Below are 20,321 nucleotides of genomic sequence, written 5' to 3' on the forward strand. Positions count from 1 at the left end.
CTGTTTTCAAAAACAAGATCCACAGCAATGAATATTTATGTTCTGATTTATCTGTTAAAATAGGCAATGAATATAAGCAAAGAAGAATGCAAGGCTGTTATTTCCTCTTTTCATTTCAGATAATGGAGTTAACACTAAAACTAGAAAGAAAATTTAGGTTTCAGAAACCTGAACTACATTATTGACATATTCAACTATCATACTCAACTCTTCTTAGGTCAAAAACAAAAATGGTTTTGGTGAGATTCTAAAGCTATGAGAAATGCCCAGTTCTTCCATGTGAAAAAACAAAGAAAAAATTAATAGACAATAAAAATCAATAAAATAAGTAAAATGATAAATGATGATGACATGTTTGAACTGCTGTTGTTTTGAAAGAATCAGGATTTTTAACAGTCTACTTGATAACACATTTTTTTCATTGAAAATGAGAAAATATCTGTTAAGATGAAAGCAGACCACATTAATGCCCACAAAGAAACACAGAAAAAACAAACACACTCATTAGACAGTATTTATGGAAAAATTTCCTTTTATGAACTGCACAGATACTATAGTTAGTGTTATATTACCAGTGCTAGTCTTTCTGCTAGTATGTATGTCTGAAGTTTTCTGCAAATTCTAGAATTCCCCCTGTGAGGTCTTAGCTCTATTCAGTGAAAAGCAAGAATGTTTGAAGGTAAAGCTGCAGAATCTGTGCAGCTTTATCTATCTAAATTAAAATAAAAGGAGTGATGCATCATGTATACTAGAGAAACAAGCAAAAGCGATCTATATTTACTAACCTAAAATCTTAGCATCATCAGCACAACTGATCAGTTACAACTCAGCTTACCTTTTTTTTTCCTAAAACTCTTACAGAATGTATCTTTAAAACATCTAAGATCTTCTGATTTAATACATAAAAATAACATTTTTATACTATAGGCTATTGTATAGTAATATATGACTTCTAAATAGTTGAAGTATTTCCTTTTTCATTTATTGTGGGGAAAAATTATGAGTTAAGATGTCAATGTCGCACTATCATGCTATGAAGGTTTGATAGCAAGACTAAGACAGTAATATAATAATAATAATAATAATAATAAATGTTTATTTCCTCACACAAGTTCTTGGATTAGTAACATCCATTAAAATAATGCGATTACTAATTTAGAAAGGATAACACAAACCCATCAGTTACTAATTTAGAAAGGATAACCCGAAACAGTCAATTACTGCGCTATTAATTGGAAGCACTGTTTATCCCTGCTTGAAAGCTTTCTTGTTCACTCTCCTAGTGAGAGGGCTCTCAACCTCGAGGAGTTACCTTAACCCAGCGTCCCAGGAAAAGGGGGGGGGGGGGGAAATACTCACGGTCCAGCCGGAGAGGATGATCAGGTCACGTTCCCGTCCCTGCTCAAACTCTCCTAGCTGCCAAGTCTCTTTTTGTACGGCTGGGGCTCTGGGCAAACACTGCTTTTGCTGACTTTTGCGAGTTTCGCAGTCACAGGACTGTCTGTTTGTCTGCTCGGGAGGACCCTGCTGGCGAGGCAAGACCCCAACACCTCCGTATTGCTTCTCCCCTCCGCGGGGGTCCGTGCAGATCCCAGGCGGCAGACCTCTTCAGTCTTGTTCATGCTGCCGTTCCGCAGCCTTGCGYGTATCAGTCCTTGCGCATATCGGTTGGCAGACTTCTTCAGTCCTGTTAACTCCTCTGTTCAGCAGCTTTGCGCACTTCAGCTCTGGTGCTATCAGTTCTTTTGCATATCACTTGACAAACTTCAGTCCTGTTAACTCCTCACTCGCCCATCAGTCAATAACATTTTTTTCTTGCATATATTATCTTATATATTCTTATATCTTATATTATCATATATATTTCCTCCTACTCTTTTTTTATGTCTTTTCTCACTTCAACATGCACATCTTTTTCATTTGTGGAATGACAGTACAAGAAACTTATTCAGACAATCTGTACCTCCTACAAACGTTAAATGGCTTCTCATCTGAGAAAAAAATACATCTTACATGGTTATCTTAAAGTTTTCACTTAATCAACATTGAGTTATACCACTTATATTCTATTTAAAAAGACTCTAATGTATTTTAGAATCTTTTTGTGTTTTTCATCACTGTAATTCTTTTTTTTTTTTTTTTTTAAGGTCTAGTTACTAGTTTGCTAGTTTGGGGATTTGAGGGCAGGTAGAATATACTGGAAACCTGGGAGCAGGCTTCCCTCTCACAAGAAGGGAGTCTTTAGGAAGATGATGAGAGTAATTTTTGCTTACTTAAGTTATCTGAGATATAGAAATATCTGTTGTCTTAAAACACTTGCCAAGAGCTTTGTTAAAGTTTCTGTTTTAGCAGTAGGTTTGTTATAGATCTATTAGTTTAAAGATATAGCTAAAGAAAAAGTTGTAGTCAGAGATAGTACATTTTATTAGACCAACTATATTGCTTGTCTTACTAAAAATGACAAGTCCTTACAAAACATCTTTGCTGTGGGTTTTTTTTGCTTTTTCTAATATTTTTTTGCACATATTATTATCTAATAGCTTCCAGTGAAGGGCTTCAAGATCGCACTCCAAATCATGTTGATTTTTCCCCTCCCCTACAAAAGGTGGGTTCTTCTGATGGAGGATTAACATCCAAAAACACGGTATAGGCTGCTTCCTTGACTGGGAGCTGTCGAGGCTGTAATTTTTATAGTGCCTTTCTTAATTCCAGTGCATCATCATTTCTTAAGGAGTCACTTCCTACTTAATGTGAGTCTATCGTTATCTCAATCAACAATCATAAAACAATTCCCATCCCCAATATGGAGTTTTAGTATGACTTGGGACTACACACAGCAACACATCTTCTACTCTCTCTCCTTATTTTCCAGAATACTAATAGTATGTTTTAGCTGACTCCTGCTGCATCCATTTCTTCACATTTGGTGATTTTGCTATTCCTTAAGTTCAAGACTATGTTAGTGCAGTAGGATTTCAGAAGCACATAGTGATATGGAAACAGAAGTAAAAGAATAATTTTTAAGGCAGGGGATGCTGTTAACTCCTCTTACAGCTTATTTTCTGCTGGAGGTGATTGGYACAGAAAACATGCAACCTTGTTTACTCATAATGATGCCCTGAAGGAAGAGTAAGGCAAAGAAACAAGTAACTAAATGTGCAACTAACAAGTGAAATGGTAGTAAATAGATTAAAAAAGAAAAAAAAGGATTGACTAAACTGAAAGACAACCCTGGTTTGCAAAACAAATGAAAACTTACGAGTGTTACTTTTCCTCAAACTGACGAACCGTAACAAACAAAAATCAAAATCCCCCCAAAACTCACCATCCTTCATCATTTTCTCCTTCAGGTTCAGAAGCCTCATTTTCAGGAGTTTCTTCAATTGCTTGGGTTAACTTTGATTTAAATCGGTCTAAGAGTGCTAGCGTCTGAAATTAAATACATGGTTTTAGCGAAGTTTTTTTTTTTTTTTTCCTAACAACAACAGGTGTGCACAACACCTTTAAACCAGTATTACTTTGAGAAATAGTAAAAGGAGATGGAAGAGAAATCTTCTCTGATCAGTTCTACTTCAGAGAAATGGTTTTGACAGAGACAGACAGACAGAGAGAGATATACATACTGGTTGAAAAAGATTTAAATTAATCACATACATGATCAGGTACAGCATGTCAACTGCGGGTATAGGAACCTTCAGCTCAGATACAGCGACTAAAAAATGGGATTGATTTTTTAAACTGTACTGGCTAGATATGCAAAAGCATATTTGTCTACACATTCTCCTACATATTCCTGGTTCCTGGTTCTTCCTGGAACATTCAGCTGCAGAAGAAAATTATTAATTCTCCAGCAAAAACCCCACTCTTTAGAGAGCTTGTATTGTTAGTATATTAACAAATCTTATGTATATGCATTTTAATGGAATACAAGAAATCTTCAGCACAGTGGAAACAATTTTTGTGTCCATGAGTGCCTGTATGGCCATCTGCTGAGATCAAAATACATATTTAAGGAGCAATTACTTATTGCTATATTTACAGAACAAAATAGCTGATAAAACAACACTGATCACTGACAACAAATTTTACTGTTTGAGCCTGTCATTTTCTTCTAGTAAAGCAATCCATTGCATAAATTACAGATGATTCAAGCTTGGAAGAGCTAGGTTGGTTGATATCTATATACTTTATATTGCTGATCTTTTAAATTCTATATTGACATTAAAAAAAATCCAAAGCCTTTGTCTTGAACAGAAGGAACCACTTAAACTAATTCTACACATACAGGTTCTTATGCTGTGCACACCAAGCTCATAGCGATGTGGATCTGGTATTTTATTCTGTGAATAACATTGCCTAGTCTTCCAGCTAGAGCAAAGCTCACTGCATCTCAGGTGCCACCTGAGGATCATGAAGTATGGCTTGTTTCTCCTGATCACCTGAGAAGAGATTTAGATTACATGGGAATTATATGCTTAAGTCTTGTGATGGGAAAGGGGTCACAGGGCTCTTCCAAAAAAGGGTAGACTGCAAGAATAATTTGCACAGCCCACAGCTTGTTTTTTTGCTGATATTTGAGATGTTCCTGGAAAGGAAAGTGTCAGGGAATAGGTGCTTGTCTGAATTTATGTGGCAGACTACATTTGATCTGTAGGTGATAGGTTGGCCACCTATGTTGTAAAACACCTTTGTATAGCTGTTTAGTTTTGTTTGGTCAAGTTTTTCAAATTTAAAAGAATAAAAATCAAACAAGAATAGAAAACAGAAATAGGAAATACCAGAAGTGTTCACTGGAGTCAAATTTCCTTCTGGGAGCAATCTTAACTTTAGGGGTTTTCTGGCTTTTGAATTCTTTAAAAACATATTTTAGCACTGCCAGTAGTGGGTTTTGGAGATTTTTTGCATTTATTCTTTTTATTTCCTGTTTAATCTTCTGTTTAAGATGGGGGAGAGAAAAATTTCAGGAATATTTTGAGCCTGCATATCCTACAAGTTCTATAGTTTTTCATACTATTGCAGACAAACCCCATACTTCTAACATCTGAGATGGCAATCTTTGCCTAAGCCATCAGATGAGAACAAACTAACCTCTTTTACATAAAATTCTGACCAACCAAAGCCACATTCCACGTCTCGTCTATTTTTGTCTGGTGCCACACTCCTGTATATTGACTAGACTATAGAAATAACTTTGGAATATCTTAGTAGGTGTTTGTACAGGGTGTGCTCAGATGCCATCATGAAGATCACATTTCTTTATAAATTCATGCTGGTAATATTGTAAGGTTAGGACTTCCAGTGTCTGGAATTCTAAGGAGACATGTACCTCTCCTCCCCTCTTTAACTCTTGTACAGAGGGAGGAAAATAGTATTGTGTTGTAGGACCCGGTAGGAGAGATGTGAGGCTAAAAGAGGCCCTTCACAAGTGAAATGGATTACGAAGAACTAGATTAATTACTGCTGAATAGTTCCTAGCCGGGCTATATAAATAAAATTATCATCTACTAAAAAATATATTCCTGTCATCTCGTCCTGTGTTCCTGTGATACCCAGGACAGGGTTGATGTAAATTCACAGTAAGGTGTTTTAAGTCCCTGATCTAATTTGCCAACAGAGGCTTAGTACCCTTTGATTCAAAGTTAATGGGTTTTCGAATTTACAAAGTTTCCAAAAACTTCTTAGTTTAGAGCTAAATCAGCTTGCTACACGTATAAAGGTTTGTCAACCCCTCCTTTGAAGTTATTAAGCCTCAAGTTTCCAAACTCTTTCAGTCTAAGCAGTTGAATATGAACATCTTCATTGCTGAACTGACATGTTCTTATAAACATATGCATCAGATTTTAGATTAATGCTATTTTCCACTTCCCAAGCAGTTTCATATATTTAATAGGTCCAAACTTTGCAATTTTAGAAAAAACAAATATTTATATCAAACTTACCTTTGCTTATATTTGCGCACTAAAGTCTACCTACATTCAAACTGACTTTGCAATATAAATTTAATTATATTTTAAAAGTTTTTCTACAGTGCAGTTAGAAGCTATTTTTTGTTGATTTCATAACACCCAAAGGTAGGGATGAATTTAATCTCTTTAAAATATAAGTTGAAATGTAAAATATACAGCTTTTTCAGCAAGCATGCAAACTTCTGTCCCAATGTTATCTTACAGAAAGCTGCAGAGCCAAGGAAAGCACTGTACAGAAAAGCAGACTCCTGGTAAATGTAATCAAGAATAGCTCTGCATGGGCAGCTTTTCCTTTTCAGTTTTAGTGACTAAACTGATGGCACTTTCACATATAAAAACTGATAGGTTTTGGTCAGGAAACTTAGAGCATAAAAGGTCACTTACTTGTGTACCTGAGTAATACAAATAGGATCAAAGAGCATCACCCCTCCCCCCTATTTATATATGAAATTATAACAAGATTCTTCATTTTATATAAAATGAAACATAGGAAACATGTAAGATTTTTAAATTTTTATACAAATGAATAATAAAACTTTTCAGAACTCTGAGTCTTTTTTTCCTCCTTAGTTTGTCAAACTCTTACCTGATCTTCACGAGAGACCCCTTTCTTTGGCTGCTGCTTCCGCTTGTCTTCGTATCTTCTCTTCTCCTGAAGGTATTCTTCAACAATACTATTTGGAGCAGGTTCCTCCTCTGAATAAGGAAACACATTTTGTTAAACAAATTAAATTGGGTTTTATGATTTAATATCATTTTGAAGAGTCTGTGTGATTTCTGAAATACCAGGCAAAACACTTCCTTAAAATCTTTCAGATGTATTGCGTTCTCAGCAAGTAGAAAGATTTGCTACTTTCAAAAAAAAGGTATTGGGTAGTCAGCAAGTCCAAAAATTCATGTGTCAATTTTATTTTGCTATAGAGCCAGTGAAAGCAGGGTAACAGAAATAAAAACTCTGATGTTAAGATCCGAATTGAGAACTACTGAAATTCTTTTAACAAATTTACCTTAATTTCTGATCACCTTTCTTGAACAGCCAAATTAGTTTGCCCCTTTAAAATGACATTAATTACAGTTGATTTTAAAGAAACATTTCTTTTACCCTATGTTGCCTCTGAAAACTATTACATTACTACAGCATGGGAAGGGTGCTATTTATAAAACTTTACTTTCGCAGAAGAAACATCTTTGTGTGCATACACAAAGATTACTAAGTGCAAAATCTTGAAAAGGAGATTTCATGAAGCAGAAAAATACCTGCTGTGTGAATATAGAGTTATGTGAAGATATCTTCTGGATTCTACTGAGAAAGGGCTCCTTGCTGGTGCTCACGATAATTGATTCTTTTTTCTTTCATATTCAACTTCATATGGTGAATACACACCCATTTGCGATAGCAAAATTTGTTGTCTTACAGCTATATCTCCTATAACAGGATAATTCCCACACAGATGAAGTGACAGATGTCATCTATCTTGACTTCAGGTGTTTGACACACTCGCACATGACCTTCTCATAAGCAACCTCCAGAAACATGTCCTTGATTAAAACTACTGTAGAGTGAGTGCATAAATGGTTGGGAAAACATACTTTGAGAGCAGTTAATAAAGGTTCACAGTCTAAGTAAAAAGAAAAAAAAACAAGTGGGGATCCCCAGGAGTCTGTCTCAGGTCCAATATTATTGGTATTTTCAAGAATCACTTGAAAAATACAATATAATGTACCTCTATTAACTTTGAAGGCAATATCAAAGCAAGAGAAACCAAGGGATACAAACAGACTGGAGAACAAAACTAAAATTAAAAAGATCTTCATGAACTGGAGCAGTGGTTTGAAATTAAATTGGTGCAGATGGTTGAGTAAGGATGAGCACAGAGTACTATACTTTGGAGCAATAAAGTAGAAAACAAGCTGGGGAATGTCAGTCTAAACAGAACCTCTATGGGAGAGGATCTAAGGAGGAATAATGAAATGTTATCAACCAAGTCATAAAGCCAGTGCCATACTGAGATACTGGCTTCTTCTTCTTCTTCTTCTTCTTCTTCTTACTTCAGAGCTGGTACAGCCTCCGGTATTGAGCACTGTTCCTAGAGGAAACTGGAATCTTTTGTTTCCTTTTGAAAATCTGTGTATTAATGTCATCTGGTCTATGTTTTCAAGACTTGCATGATTCATTTTATAGCACTTTATATTCAAGTGATATAAAATCAAACATGCTATAGAAGTGACATAAATTGTCACTAGTCAATTAATAAGGCACCATTAATAACTGAAAACATAATGATTTGGGTAAGAGAATGGACAGTGCATGCTTTTGTACAAAGTACTTTTTTAAAAGACAGTTGAAGAATCTATTTTATAGGAAAATGGATTTTTAGGGATTTGGGATTAGGGAATTTGTTGGAACTGCCACAGTGAGAAGGAAAACATTAATACTTTCATCGCAGAATTTTGTGAAATTTATTTTGAGACCTTATCTGGAATTAACTACTGCTATGACATTTAAATTATGTCAACATTCAGCTGCATGGTGTGATTTAAAATCATACTAGATACTTTATGAATGCTCTGCGAATTAAAGGGTGTATTTAAAACAATCAGTTTCTTAATTTAGAGTCATTGTGGCTGACCACAAAAAAGTAACTCATTAAAATAAGAGCAAAATGATTTTCAAAGTATGTTAATGAAATCTATCTTTACTTTAAAGGGACAAGTTAGGATTTTAAAAGTTGGGATTTAGTGTTTTAAAGTTTCTCCCCAATATATAATGTCCAGATTTTATTATTTTTCTCCATCTTTAACTTAGAAAAGGCAGCAGAAAGAACAAAGTAATTATTTAGCTATGAAATAATACTATAAGGAAATTAAAATTGAGATATATATCTTCCTAGGTGAGATATATCATGGGCTTGGATATCTCCTAAAACTAATACAGAAATTAATTCCTAATGTTAATTCTGAATAACATGGAAAGATTAGAAAAACAGTGATATTAATTTAGATTACAAGTGAGACAGGATGAGGAAGGAAGAGTTTCCTAGGTTACACATGAAATAGAGGGTGAGACCAGAACTGTCTTGTTAGACAGGGATAAATGGCACCATCAGCACCTCCTTTACTTTACACTGACCAACACTCTTGGAATCAAAGGGATCTGGTAGGGGGATGTGTAAAAAGGTAAATGCATGTCATCCTGACCTCTAAGCAAGGAACTGGCATGAGAGCCAAAACTTTGTTTTTGATGGCACCTGAGGTGAACAAATCTAACCTAGGGCATTCATGATCCTGGAAAACAGTCTTGAGAATATTAGAGCAGATCTCCCATTTATGATTTAGCTGAGAGGCCAATCACCTACAGAGGTATGCAGAGTGCATAACAAGCAAACTACTACCAGGTGATTCAAGTTTCTGTCACAGTTTGTTGCTGCTTTGCAGAGTAGTGAGGACTTCAGACCATCTGACCTGTTGAGGAGGAGCATCATGCTGGCAATGTCCATCACTGTGTGTACATGATGACCCTGAAAGGGCAGAGCAGAGTACTCTTCAGGCATTTCACAACACTTCTGGGTTCTGGGACACTGATTTATAGTTTCTTCTCCTATGGTGACAGGTAATCCTAAGCTCCTAGGTCATCCATGTAAACTTCTATTCCAGGAGCAAACTGTCCATCACAGCTGTCCTATATGGAAGGAGGGCAATAGAAACAATACTCTCCCATGGTTACCGAGTAGTTCTTTCCATCAAATTATGGGTCACATGACTATCAAAGCAGTTACTTCCTGCCAAATGAAAGGAAGTGATCTAAGGAATAAATAATCCAAACCAGCCCATAAGCTTTGGATGGACAGGCTGGCATGAACTGTCAGTTAGGGCCAAGAAGTTAGGAGGATATGGGACAGAGCTGTAATTACTTCCTCAAATCTACACAGGGCAAAGTGGTGAAGAAGTAAGATCTATCAAAGAGTGAACACAGCTGGCAGTCTCAAAGGCAAAACAAGGGGGCTTTTAAAAGCCAACTCTTGTCCAAGTGATCAACTACTTTTTGATCATGGTCCCAAATCATGACTTTTTCCCCCCACTCAAGCTGCAGTATCTGCCAGAAATAATGGGTGGGGAAATAAAAGGGAAAATATAAGAATTTAAAACTCTTGCACATCTTGGCAGTTTCTGTATCTTTCTGTTTTTTTGAGGGAAGACAGTATTTCCTCCTGAGCATCTTAGCAGAGCCCATGATTTCATCCATGATCAGCTGATGAATTTCCAAGAATGCATACCAAGTTTTTGGAAAGTTTAGTCTCAGTTTTCTGGGGAACTTTCTTTTCTTTCCAGCAAACATGATTGTCCTTACAGGCAATAAGAGCTTGATCCTTCTGAATGCTTGGAAACGGCACCTCAGTGGCAAAACAACATCTGGAAGACTCCTATATCTCAGAAGCAGTATGGAGATGGGCACATCTGCCAAGATACAAGGACTGAAGAATGGGGGCTGTTCCTTTCATGTATGCTGTGTAACTAGTCCAGATAACGCTGGAGGAATAATAGGTGACGAGTCCTTTGGTGTGATCAACAGATTTTAGCACTCAAGACCTTTGTGCTACAGAATTAAGAATACTTATGAATATGCCTTACTCCTCCAAGGGAGGCCTCTGTCAGAAGAGAAGGAAATGGAAGAAAAAGATAACAACTGTTTCCATCCTCTGGCTCTTTGTTGAGAGAGGCTGTTCCCTACATAGGATTAAACAAGACCGACCCTAATGAGCAGTAAAGAGTGGTAGAAAGCCAGAGGAACAAGTAAGATGGAACAGTCAACCTGCTCTGGCAGATCCAGGATTAAAAGTGTTATGTAAAGTACTATTAAGATGCTATGGAATTAAATGACAAACATACTTTGTATTCGAAGATCTGGTTTTCTACCTGTCACCAATACTCCACTCTTTGTTGCAATCTCAATCACTTCTTCATTTAGTACCAACATTTTTTTTTACTATTAACTATTTACTATTCCATCTTGTCAATCAGGAAAGGACTCTGTAGTAACAAAGTACATGTGTACTAGCCAACGGCTACTCTCATTTATCTTCAACAGTTTCTTTTTCACAGAATATCCACTACTGTGATAAATTAATATTTTAAATAAATTTGAAAATTGATCAACACCTTCCTTTCACATTTTCTTCTTCTTGAATGGTATTAAAGACATTTCACATATTGGTTTAGTATACTTGAAACATATTTACAGATATCTACAAGATTGTTATTCCTAATAATGAACAGAAGAATAAATCCTCCTTTCTGCCTGAGAAACAACTGTTCAGAAGTCCATTCCAAAAGATGAAAAAGTAAATATTTATGGGGGAAGTTGGTGCAACAGATTTCAGTATATACAGCCTGCTGAAGTATAAATTTAAATCAAATCCTTTATCAGTTTTTTTGGATGACTGCTTACAACTATACAGAGAAAAATTTACCTTAGTATCAGAAATTTTCTCTCAGTTTTTTTAACGCTTTCTATAAAGTTCATAAACACAGCATGTCAGAATAAGAGGAAATAAATTTGTAGTATTTATATATCAAATATATATTGTTTATATAATTTTATAAATAAACTCTCTTATCAATTAGGATAAATAAATACATTACATGTATGTATTTAAAGAATAACTGGGAAAACATTTTAATAGAATATTCACAATACCACACAGAGCTGTCCCCCCTGCCCTGTTTTCCAGTTGACATACTGGATATAACAGAGACTAAATAGAGGATTAACAGCAATAGCAAGATAAGGAAAGAAAAAAATCTTCTAGAATGGCCAAAAAAAGATAAAAGCATATACACAGAAATTTAGGAATGATTAAACAGCTGCATGAATAAAATAAAATCTGCCATAAAATCTCATGCGTCATAATACAGGATGAACTGAAAAGAATAATGAAGTACAGTATAAAACTACAAATCATAATGGCTCAGCTCCATCTTTCCCCCTATTTTCTCAGCCTTTTCTACCAATAAAATAAAAAAAATTTCTTAATTCAAGACCAAACCCTTGTGAAGACAAACACCATGGTTTTTGCGTAAACGAGTGTATCCAATCAAACTTGTTGACTAGTGGAAACAACATCTGCCTTGTTTCACTAATGTTTAGCCTTTAGATAAACAATTTGAGCTACAAAACTACCAACTTTCCTATGGAAAACAACTTTTCAGGAGATATTTGCCTAACGGGAGGCTTTGAAAAGAATCTCAACTACTTTACAATAAGGAGTATAACTGTGACATTTTAAAGACAAAAACGACCTGAGTGTTCTTGAAAACTTATGCAAATGCAAGTCTCAACCTGCCCATAAACATTTAAAGACTGTGATCCAAACAATACACATATGCTGACATTAAAGAAGATGTGATCCTTAGTCACACATCATCTTTGACTAAGATTTTACTCCAGTAGCTCAAATGTAATTCTCATACAAATAGATTAAATTCCCATAAGTACGGTGCCTGTGTATTTTTATCACACTTAGTTGTCACTTACTGCTAACACAAATAATTTGAATTTCAGTTTAAGCTTTCTCTTAAGATTATTGTTCCTTGGGTCTCTCCTGCCAGGGTTTTTCCAGTCCTGCACTTTACTCTCTCTGCCTTTTTATAAATCAAATGAAAGATAATCAGACCCTCCTGAACTAACTTCAGAGTGAGTCAACCAAAACAGTTATGCACTTGTATGCATCATATTTCTGCACCTTTCATTAAAATCACTTAAAGACATGCTTGTATTTCTCCATGAGGTCTTACAACCTATTACTCCACATTAAAAGCAAGGAATACAACAGGAGGGATTTTCAAGAGCCTCTAAGTCAATCAGTTTCTAACACATTTCAAAACTTTTGAAAACTCCATACAATAAGGTAATTTCAAAACCACAAGTACTGTCTACTTTTTAATATAAATAACTCATTCAGCTTTATTAAGTAGCAAATAATTTGATAAAACTACTTTGCGTCTACATGAACAAACCCAGACAACTAACACACAAAACAAAACATGTGGAATAGATAACCATGTAAAGGAAGAACACTTTAAAAATGCAAACACAGTTTAGGTGGCTACTACTTCCTATCTGCCAGGCAGCACCTCCCGTTCTCTCCAGATCTTTTGCAAATAAGTTGAAAAAACAAAACAAAACAAAACAAAACCCTACAGCACTGTATGATGGACTCAATCTTCACATCAAGCTCAGTTAACCCACATTCAGCTTGTTGATCCAGCAAAAGTATAAGATCATTACATCTGTATTAAAATATTCAGGCTCCAAAACACCTGAATCTCTAAGGATTTATTCAGATAAACAAAATGAGAAAGCGGCATTGCACAGATGCACAGCATGGAAATAACAAAGATATATCTTTTTTAAGTACTGCAGGATGCTGAAGATGCTAGTTTAAATCAGTTACAGGGACCTTGCACACTTTTGCCCTAGAGGCATCTCCTCATGAATTGTAAGTAGCCTCAGGCAAGGAAAGATTTTTTTCCTTCGTTTGAACAAGTTTCTTTTTACATCATCTCCTCAGGGAAGGTGAAAAAACAACCTTTCCTATTGAAAATACACTTAATCCTACTTTTAACAGAATTTCTAAGTATGTTGCTGCTTACCTCAGCTAGTTTGAGTTGCTGCCAAGAGATCCTTCATCTCACTGTGACAAAAACTTTAGCATTTTAGTAATTTATTTTCTTTCAGATAGATTCTGCTATTCTGTTTTCCTGAAGTATTCCTTTAAGGGGTAACAGATGCCAAGCCTGATGGTGTAATCTAACCTAAAACACTGTGTTTGAGACATGGTTTCCAATGATAGTCTGGAACTAAGGAGGAGATTCAGAAGTCTTTAAACCAGAAAGGAAGAGACTGATTAAAAAAAAAATACAGAATGGTTTATTTTCCTCACACTTAAACTGGGAACATTTCAACTGAAGTCAGCGTTTAACTACAAAATTACAGAAGCGTAGCAAAGACGTAAGAACTTGATCTAAGGTTATTGAACTGAACGGCAGTCTTTTGACGGTTTGGAATCAGACCCTAAATAGGAAGTGGAGCAGGTGATAAAACTTAATTTATGATAAAGGAATTTTAAGCTTAATTCCTAAAACACCTGATAAATTTAATAGTGTAATTAACAAACAGCAAAAGTTGCATCAGTCCCCCTGTATTTTGAATACTGCAACTGAATTTTACCTTCGTTTTATGAAAACCAGAAAACATTAGTTCTAGGCCCACTGACTGTGATAGACGAGAACAATACGATTGCTGTTTGGGCTGACATTCATATTGCCTGAATGATAGGACCTAATTGCTAGGCATTACAGGTGGGGCTTAGCACGTACACAAATAGTGGCAATGATAAGGTAACAGTATTTTTGAGCCAAATGTATTACAATATGTATATAAGTTCCCACACTATTAATTTTGTTATTTTATCATTTTGTTATTTGTATCAATTTTGACAAACCTTGGAATAATGCCTGTCCTTGTAATAAAAGAGGTAGAACTTGTATAAAATCCAGAGATTTTGTTGGGTTTTTTTTAGGAAGAAATAATGGAGTTATGCATAAAACATTTGCTGGAATAACAACCAGTTTAATTTGCTCCAAGTATTATCAGAAACACACTAACCTTCAGACGGTAGGAAAAAATATGTATTGGGACAGAGAAAACCAGAGTTTTGTTTTATTTCTCCAATGATTTACAGCTAGCATGCAGATTTTTAGACAAATAGACCAAGCCATCTTTCATTACAAAACATTCCTGATATGCTGAACTTCACAAAAGTAATTCTATAACTCTTGTGGTGTACTCTGCGTATATAATCACGAGTTCATGCATAAGCGAGGTGCGATAACAAGGAGAGTGCACAACGAAATGAATCCAAGACCATCCCTGTTTATTTGTTACAGTGGGCTTTGTATACTTCTTAAGCACTGCAGACCAAGTAACTTTTGTCAGTATCTCAACTGCAATCTTTAGTAACACAGATGACACACTTGATGTGATAAAAGATCTATTGGACAGAAATATCAAGAAATATATGGTAAAGATAGAATAAATATTGAAGGGAAAAAAGGAAAACTGAAAAACCCTGGACAATTCCTTGTTTGAACTGAAAAAGTTACAGCTGAACAATTTTTGCATATCAAAGTAAGAGGCCTATGACACTTAACTGTACCTGTGCAGTATGTTACATGTTCTGATATTCAGTGATACTCAGTTTATATTGCATTATTCTGGAATTGTACATATATGCAGTATTGATTTTAAAAATGTTAATAAGATTCAAATCTTAGAAAGAAAGAAAGAATAATTTTTTTTGAAAATAGGATTTCGGAAACCAAAATCCATATGAATTACAAAAAAATTCTGATATGCCTTAATATTTTGAGAATTCAAATAGAATTCCTGTCAGAAGTGGCAGATGTAGAACATAAATTGTATTTCTATATTTAAGACCTGAGATAGATAACACACTTCTTCCAGAATAAAGACTTTTTTTTCAGCATTTTTAAATACTACCTATGAAAAATAAAAAGATTAATTTACTGTTAAGTGCCATAAAAATGATAAATATACCAGATAGGATATGAATTAATACATTTGTTTGAAAGAATTTATAACATACTTTCCAGTATATTTATGTTGAGCATAATCTAATATTACTTTGGTTTTCTTCACACCTTTAACTATTATTCAGTTACTATTATTGTAGCCCTGGCCTGCATTAGACCCTGAAGAGCCAGTGTTTGCCCTGAAGAGTTTACAGGTTAAGCAAGAATCTGGACATATTTACTATCCATGAATAACCTAATACATTTGTTTATAGTACGAGCTTCCAGGTTGGATTGATTACTGGATTTTAAAGTTTGCTATAGTGAAAAAAGCAAGAGTTTTCCTAGAACAAACTTACTAGTTCATTTAGTCAACTCAAACAATATAATCTTAGAAGTAATTCCTGTAGCCTCAAAACACTGTTTGAATGAGCAGAGCTCACTGATTTGCGCAGCAATGTAGGCTTTAATATGGGACAATGGAAATCTCCTGTGAATCTTTTCTGAACTTTGACAGCTTTTAGGCACCCTTTACAGAAGTCCCAGTCTAATATGTGATTCATTTTCTAATGTCAGTTGATTTTGAGCACATGCTTAGGATTACCACTAAAACGAAAGCTAGCTTACTACTAGGCTTTTGTCCTCTTTTGCAAAGAGAAAGATGGAGACAAGAGAAAAGCATTCTTTTTACCAGCCACAGAGAGAAAGAGACTGACTAGGCATGCTGGGTATTATTTTATGAGATTAATTGAGGAAAAAATAAAAACAGAAATAGTGGAATAGAACAGAAGACTTTGCAAGGATGACAGATTCGAGATGCATACTTTTATCAAAGTACAACTATATGTACTGCAAAATCTTCATCCTTATATATATTTCTGCTGTGTATTACCCAAACCATCAAAATTTGGCTTTTTGGAATTTGCATGATTTCTCAAGGGTGCACAGTTCTCTTAAAATCTCTGACTTCAAGAAAGGATCTTTCTAGGTAAGACAGGACCTAACACATCTTTAAGTGCCACCAACATTATGTAAATTTAATAATAAAATAAATCTTAAGTTATTAGTCAATATATCAATTAATTAAATAACAATCTTAAATTGGGATCCTTGATACATTCCGAAGTTTTTCTAAACACTTCAATCACTTGCTTCCCTTACCACAATTAAAAATAAAGTAGAAAATACTTCAGGCCTCAGTAGGATTCTTACATTTTGTTGTTAGTTTCTATGCCAGTTGTTAGGTTCCACAGCTCAGATAGTAGTTTTTTGTTTTCTCATGTGTGGTAATTAAATTTCATCATCCAAAGATTAACAGACTGTTTAAAAATTGTTCTAACAAGAAAAATTAAAATAAACCTTTAAAAATATTTAAAACTAACATATAGTTAAAAACTAGGCAGATGGTATTTGTCTACTGTAAATTTCACTGAAATATATTCAGGGGTTTACACTATGAAACTTTGAAAAATGTATCTTTTTCAAATACTTGATTAAGTACTTCAAAATGCTGAAGTAATTCAGCACTTAAATTATAATGTTTGATGTAATTTCTGGCATCACAACAGCAAATGTCACATAAAAGAAAAACATCTTATTTAAAGTAAGGTCATGACAGCAGTCTGGCATAGTCAACAACCTTATTCACAAATTGGAAGGCTGGTTATAATCAAACTTGTAAGGAGGGAATTAGGTTTTTCTCTCCCTCCTCTTTAAACAATGTAAACACTTAAATTTTCACCCCCAATCCTCTTTAATGCTCTGAATTTGGAAAAAAACTTAAGTAAGCAAATATTTAACATGAACAATTTCAAGTAGTGATATTAAATGTGATACCAATATTAACAAAGATCTGTCAGTGGATGTAAAATAGATGTCTTGCCACCACCCATCAACTAGCCATAGCCTCATTGCAGACTTAGCCCTGATTCTGCAAAAAGTTCAGCATGACCTAAGCCTTATTCTCACACTGCTGCTCTATTGTCTTTAGTGAATTCCTACCCTTATGGTTGCAAGTTTTGGCTGAAGTGCAGTGTTTATTAATCAAGCACAGAGTCATATTAATGCAGTTACACAGCCTCTGAACTAGCATTTTTTCTAACCCAGCCAACTCGGAGCATAAGCAGACACTGCGCAAGCATCTGCACCATCTGCACAGACAGACCCGCTCAGGCAGGTCACAACTCACTCTCTATCCCACACTCCTCCAAGAGACTAGGGAGAGAACAGTGGGAAAATCTGCTACACACAGTTATTTGCTGATAGCAGTCTGTTTTATCTATATGCAATTTCTCATAGGTAAGCTAATGTGCAATAGGTAAACTGTTACATATTCTGCAAGCTATCCTGCATGCTGACAATTCTATTGCATCAGTGAAAATCCAGGCCAATAAACTAAAAATGATGTGAACTAAGTGAGATGTAATAAATGCTTTTAACTTTTGGGCAATCAAAATTACTTGCTCAGAATCACAGAACGGCTGAGGTTGGAAGGGACCTCTGGAGATCATCTAGTCCAACCCCCCTGCTCAAGTAGGGTCACCTCGAGCACATTGCACAGGATTGCGTCCAGGCGGGTTTTGAATATCTCCAGAGAAGGAGACTCCACAACCTCTCTGGGCAACCTGTTCCAGTGCTCTGTCACCCTCACAGTGAAAAAGTTTTTCCTCATGTTCAGATGGAAGCGTCTGTGTTTCAGTTTGTGCCTGTTGCCTCACGTCCTGTCACTGGGCACCACTGAAAAGAGTCTGGCTCCATCCTCTCGACACCCTCCCTTCAGATACTTGTACACGTTGATAAGATCYCCTCTCAGCCTTCTCTTCTCCAGGCTGAACAGGCCCAGCTCTCTCAGCCTTTCCTCATAAGAGAGATGCTCCAGTTCCTCCATCATCTTGGCTGGACTCACTCCAGTAGCTCCATGTCTCTGTTGCACTGGGGAGCCCAGAACTGGACACAGTACTCCASATGTGGCCTCACCAGGGCTGAGGGGGAGGATCACCTCCCTCGACCTGCTGGCAACACTATTCCTGATGCACCCCAGGATACCATTGGCCTTCTTGGCCACAAGGGCACATTGCTGCCTCATGGTCAACTTGGTGTCCACCAGCACTCCCAGGTCCTTCTCCGCAGAGCTGCTTTCCAGCAGGTCAACACCCAGCCTGTACTGGTGCATGGGGTTTATTCCTCCGTAGGAGCAGGACCCTGGCACTTGCCTTTGTTGAACTACTCAGGTACAACACTTGGTTTTATTACAGTTAGATTTTATTATATTCAAATATAAATGTTTATTATATTATACTCAAAGTGTCTCTAAATTCTTTTCTGTTATCCAGTTATAAACATGTGTCACAATAAAGGTATACTTTTTCATTGCTTATGTTTACCATCGTTAAATACTTAATATTCTACCTCCCATCCCACTCCCTATCTAAATTACACACATTTAACTTTTAAATAACTCCTAATAAAGAAGTTTGTCTAGTCTTTTGTTTGGTTTGTTTTTTATCTATTTCCACAATCCATTCAATTGTTCAGTATCTTTTCTTTTTTTGCAACATGATACTTTGTCAAAATTTATATATCAATTTATTCTCAGTGACATTCTCACATCTTTTGCTCCCTCCATGTAGCACTCTCTTTTGTAGTTTACTTTCCCCCCCAATCTAGTATTTCCTGTATTAGAATCTAGCATTTAGTGTGACATCAACTTGTTTCTTGATGATTAATGAATTCATAGTTTTCTAATACTTTTTTTGCCAGTAGTCATAAGATCCATTATGAATACTCAGGCCTGTTTTCATTTCTGTAATATACCAACCATAAAATACAATATAGTGAGATGACTTTACAGAGACCAAAGCCAAGTTTAAGATACTACACCATGCTAATACGACAAAAAGTTACAAACATTTACATCTCTAAGTGTTTTCACAATTAATAACATTAAGCAAGTTTAGACGTCATTGCTAAGTCAAACCACACTTCTTAAATTACCATTCCAACATTGCTATAAGACAGGAGTATTTTAGGTTAGCAATCACAAGCTACTTCTTAATTGTTCAAACACATATTCTAAATTTTAATCTGCATCTTCTTCACAGCTGATTATTCAGCACTGAAATGTTCTATAAGATTTTAGAGAAAAATATGAATATTTGGCTAGAATGAAAAGGGAAAATTCCAAAAACTACTTTTAGCTCCATTTGAACCATGATGAAAATAAAAACTACGTTGCAAGTGCAGACAGGCTCCAACATTCTTAAAATTCAGGCAATTAGATCTGGACCTTTTTTTTTTAATTTTGTTTTGTGCCTTTGGGCCACCTCTAGTTTTAAGGATGAAATTCACAAAAGACAGAAGAGCCTTAGCTACTTCAACATTAGCCAGTGATACTGTGGAATAGGAAGAAAACAGCTGTGGCAAGGCCCTGACATCCTCACTACATATTTTGGGGGTGTTCTGTTTGGACTACCAGCAGGAGGTCATTAGTGTGCTCCTGGCATGTACCTTCCAGTGTAGCTTCATCCAAAAGAGCACATCTGATCTGTGGTAAAATACTAATGCAGATGTACCTTCTAGTTAATATTCCTATTGCAATTTTAACTCTCTCCTGCTAATCTTAAGCTCTGCAATATCTTTGGTCCTTTACAAGAAACTGCCTCATCGTGCAACTGTACTTTTTCTTTCCATACAAATTAGAAGTTTTGTACAATTCAGAAGATAACAAGTTGACAGGCTTGTGACTGACATCAGGAAAATGATATT

General features: G+C 35.6%; 1 protein-coding gene across 6 annotated transcripts in view; it reads right to left on the minus strand.

The window, feature by feature from the left end:
- Positions 1-20,321, minus strand: part of CWC27 (CWC27 spliceosome associated protein homolog) — a 114,494-nt gene that overhangs the window by 16,169 nt on the left and 78,004 nt on the right. For 3 of the 6 annotated variants that reach the window (XR_003252001.1, XM_026056442.1, XM_026056443.1), the window contains exons 12-13: positions 6,553-6,662; positions 3,326-3,429 (exon numbers count right to left, since the gene is read on the minus strand). Coding sequence is in view for 5 of the 6 variants with exons in the window: in XM_026056442.1 (XP_025912227.1) it covers positions 3,326-3,429; positions 6,553-6,662 (214 nt within the window). In the remaining variant the exon portion in view is untranslated. Of the gene's footprint in view, positions 1-1,842; positions 3,119-3,325; positions 3,430-6,552; positions 6,663-20,321 lie in introns of those variants that run through there. The other 3 variants (XM_026056445.1, XM_026056441.1, XM_026056444.1) reach the window with 3 other exon arrangements.

Source organism: Apteryx rowi, unplaced genomic scaffold, assembly GCF_003343035.1.
Source record: "Apteryx rowi isolate R43461 unplaced genomic scaffold, aptRow1 scaffold_131, whole genome shotgun sequence".
Taxonomy (NCBI): Eukaryota; Metazoa; Chordata; class Aves; order Apterygiformes; family Apterygidae; genus Apteryx; species Apteryx rowi.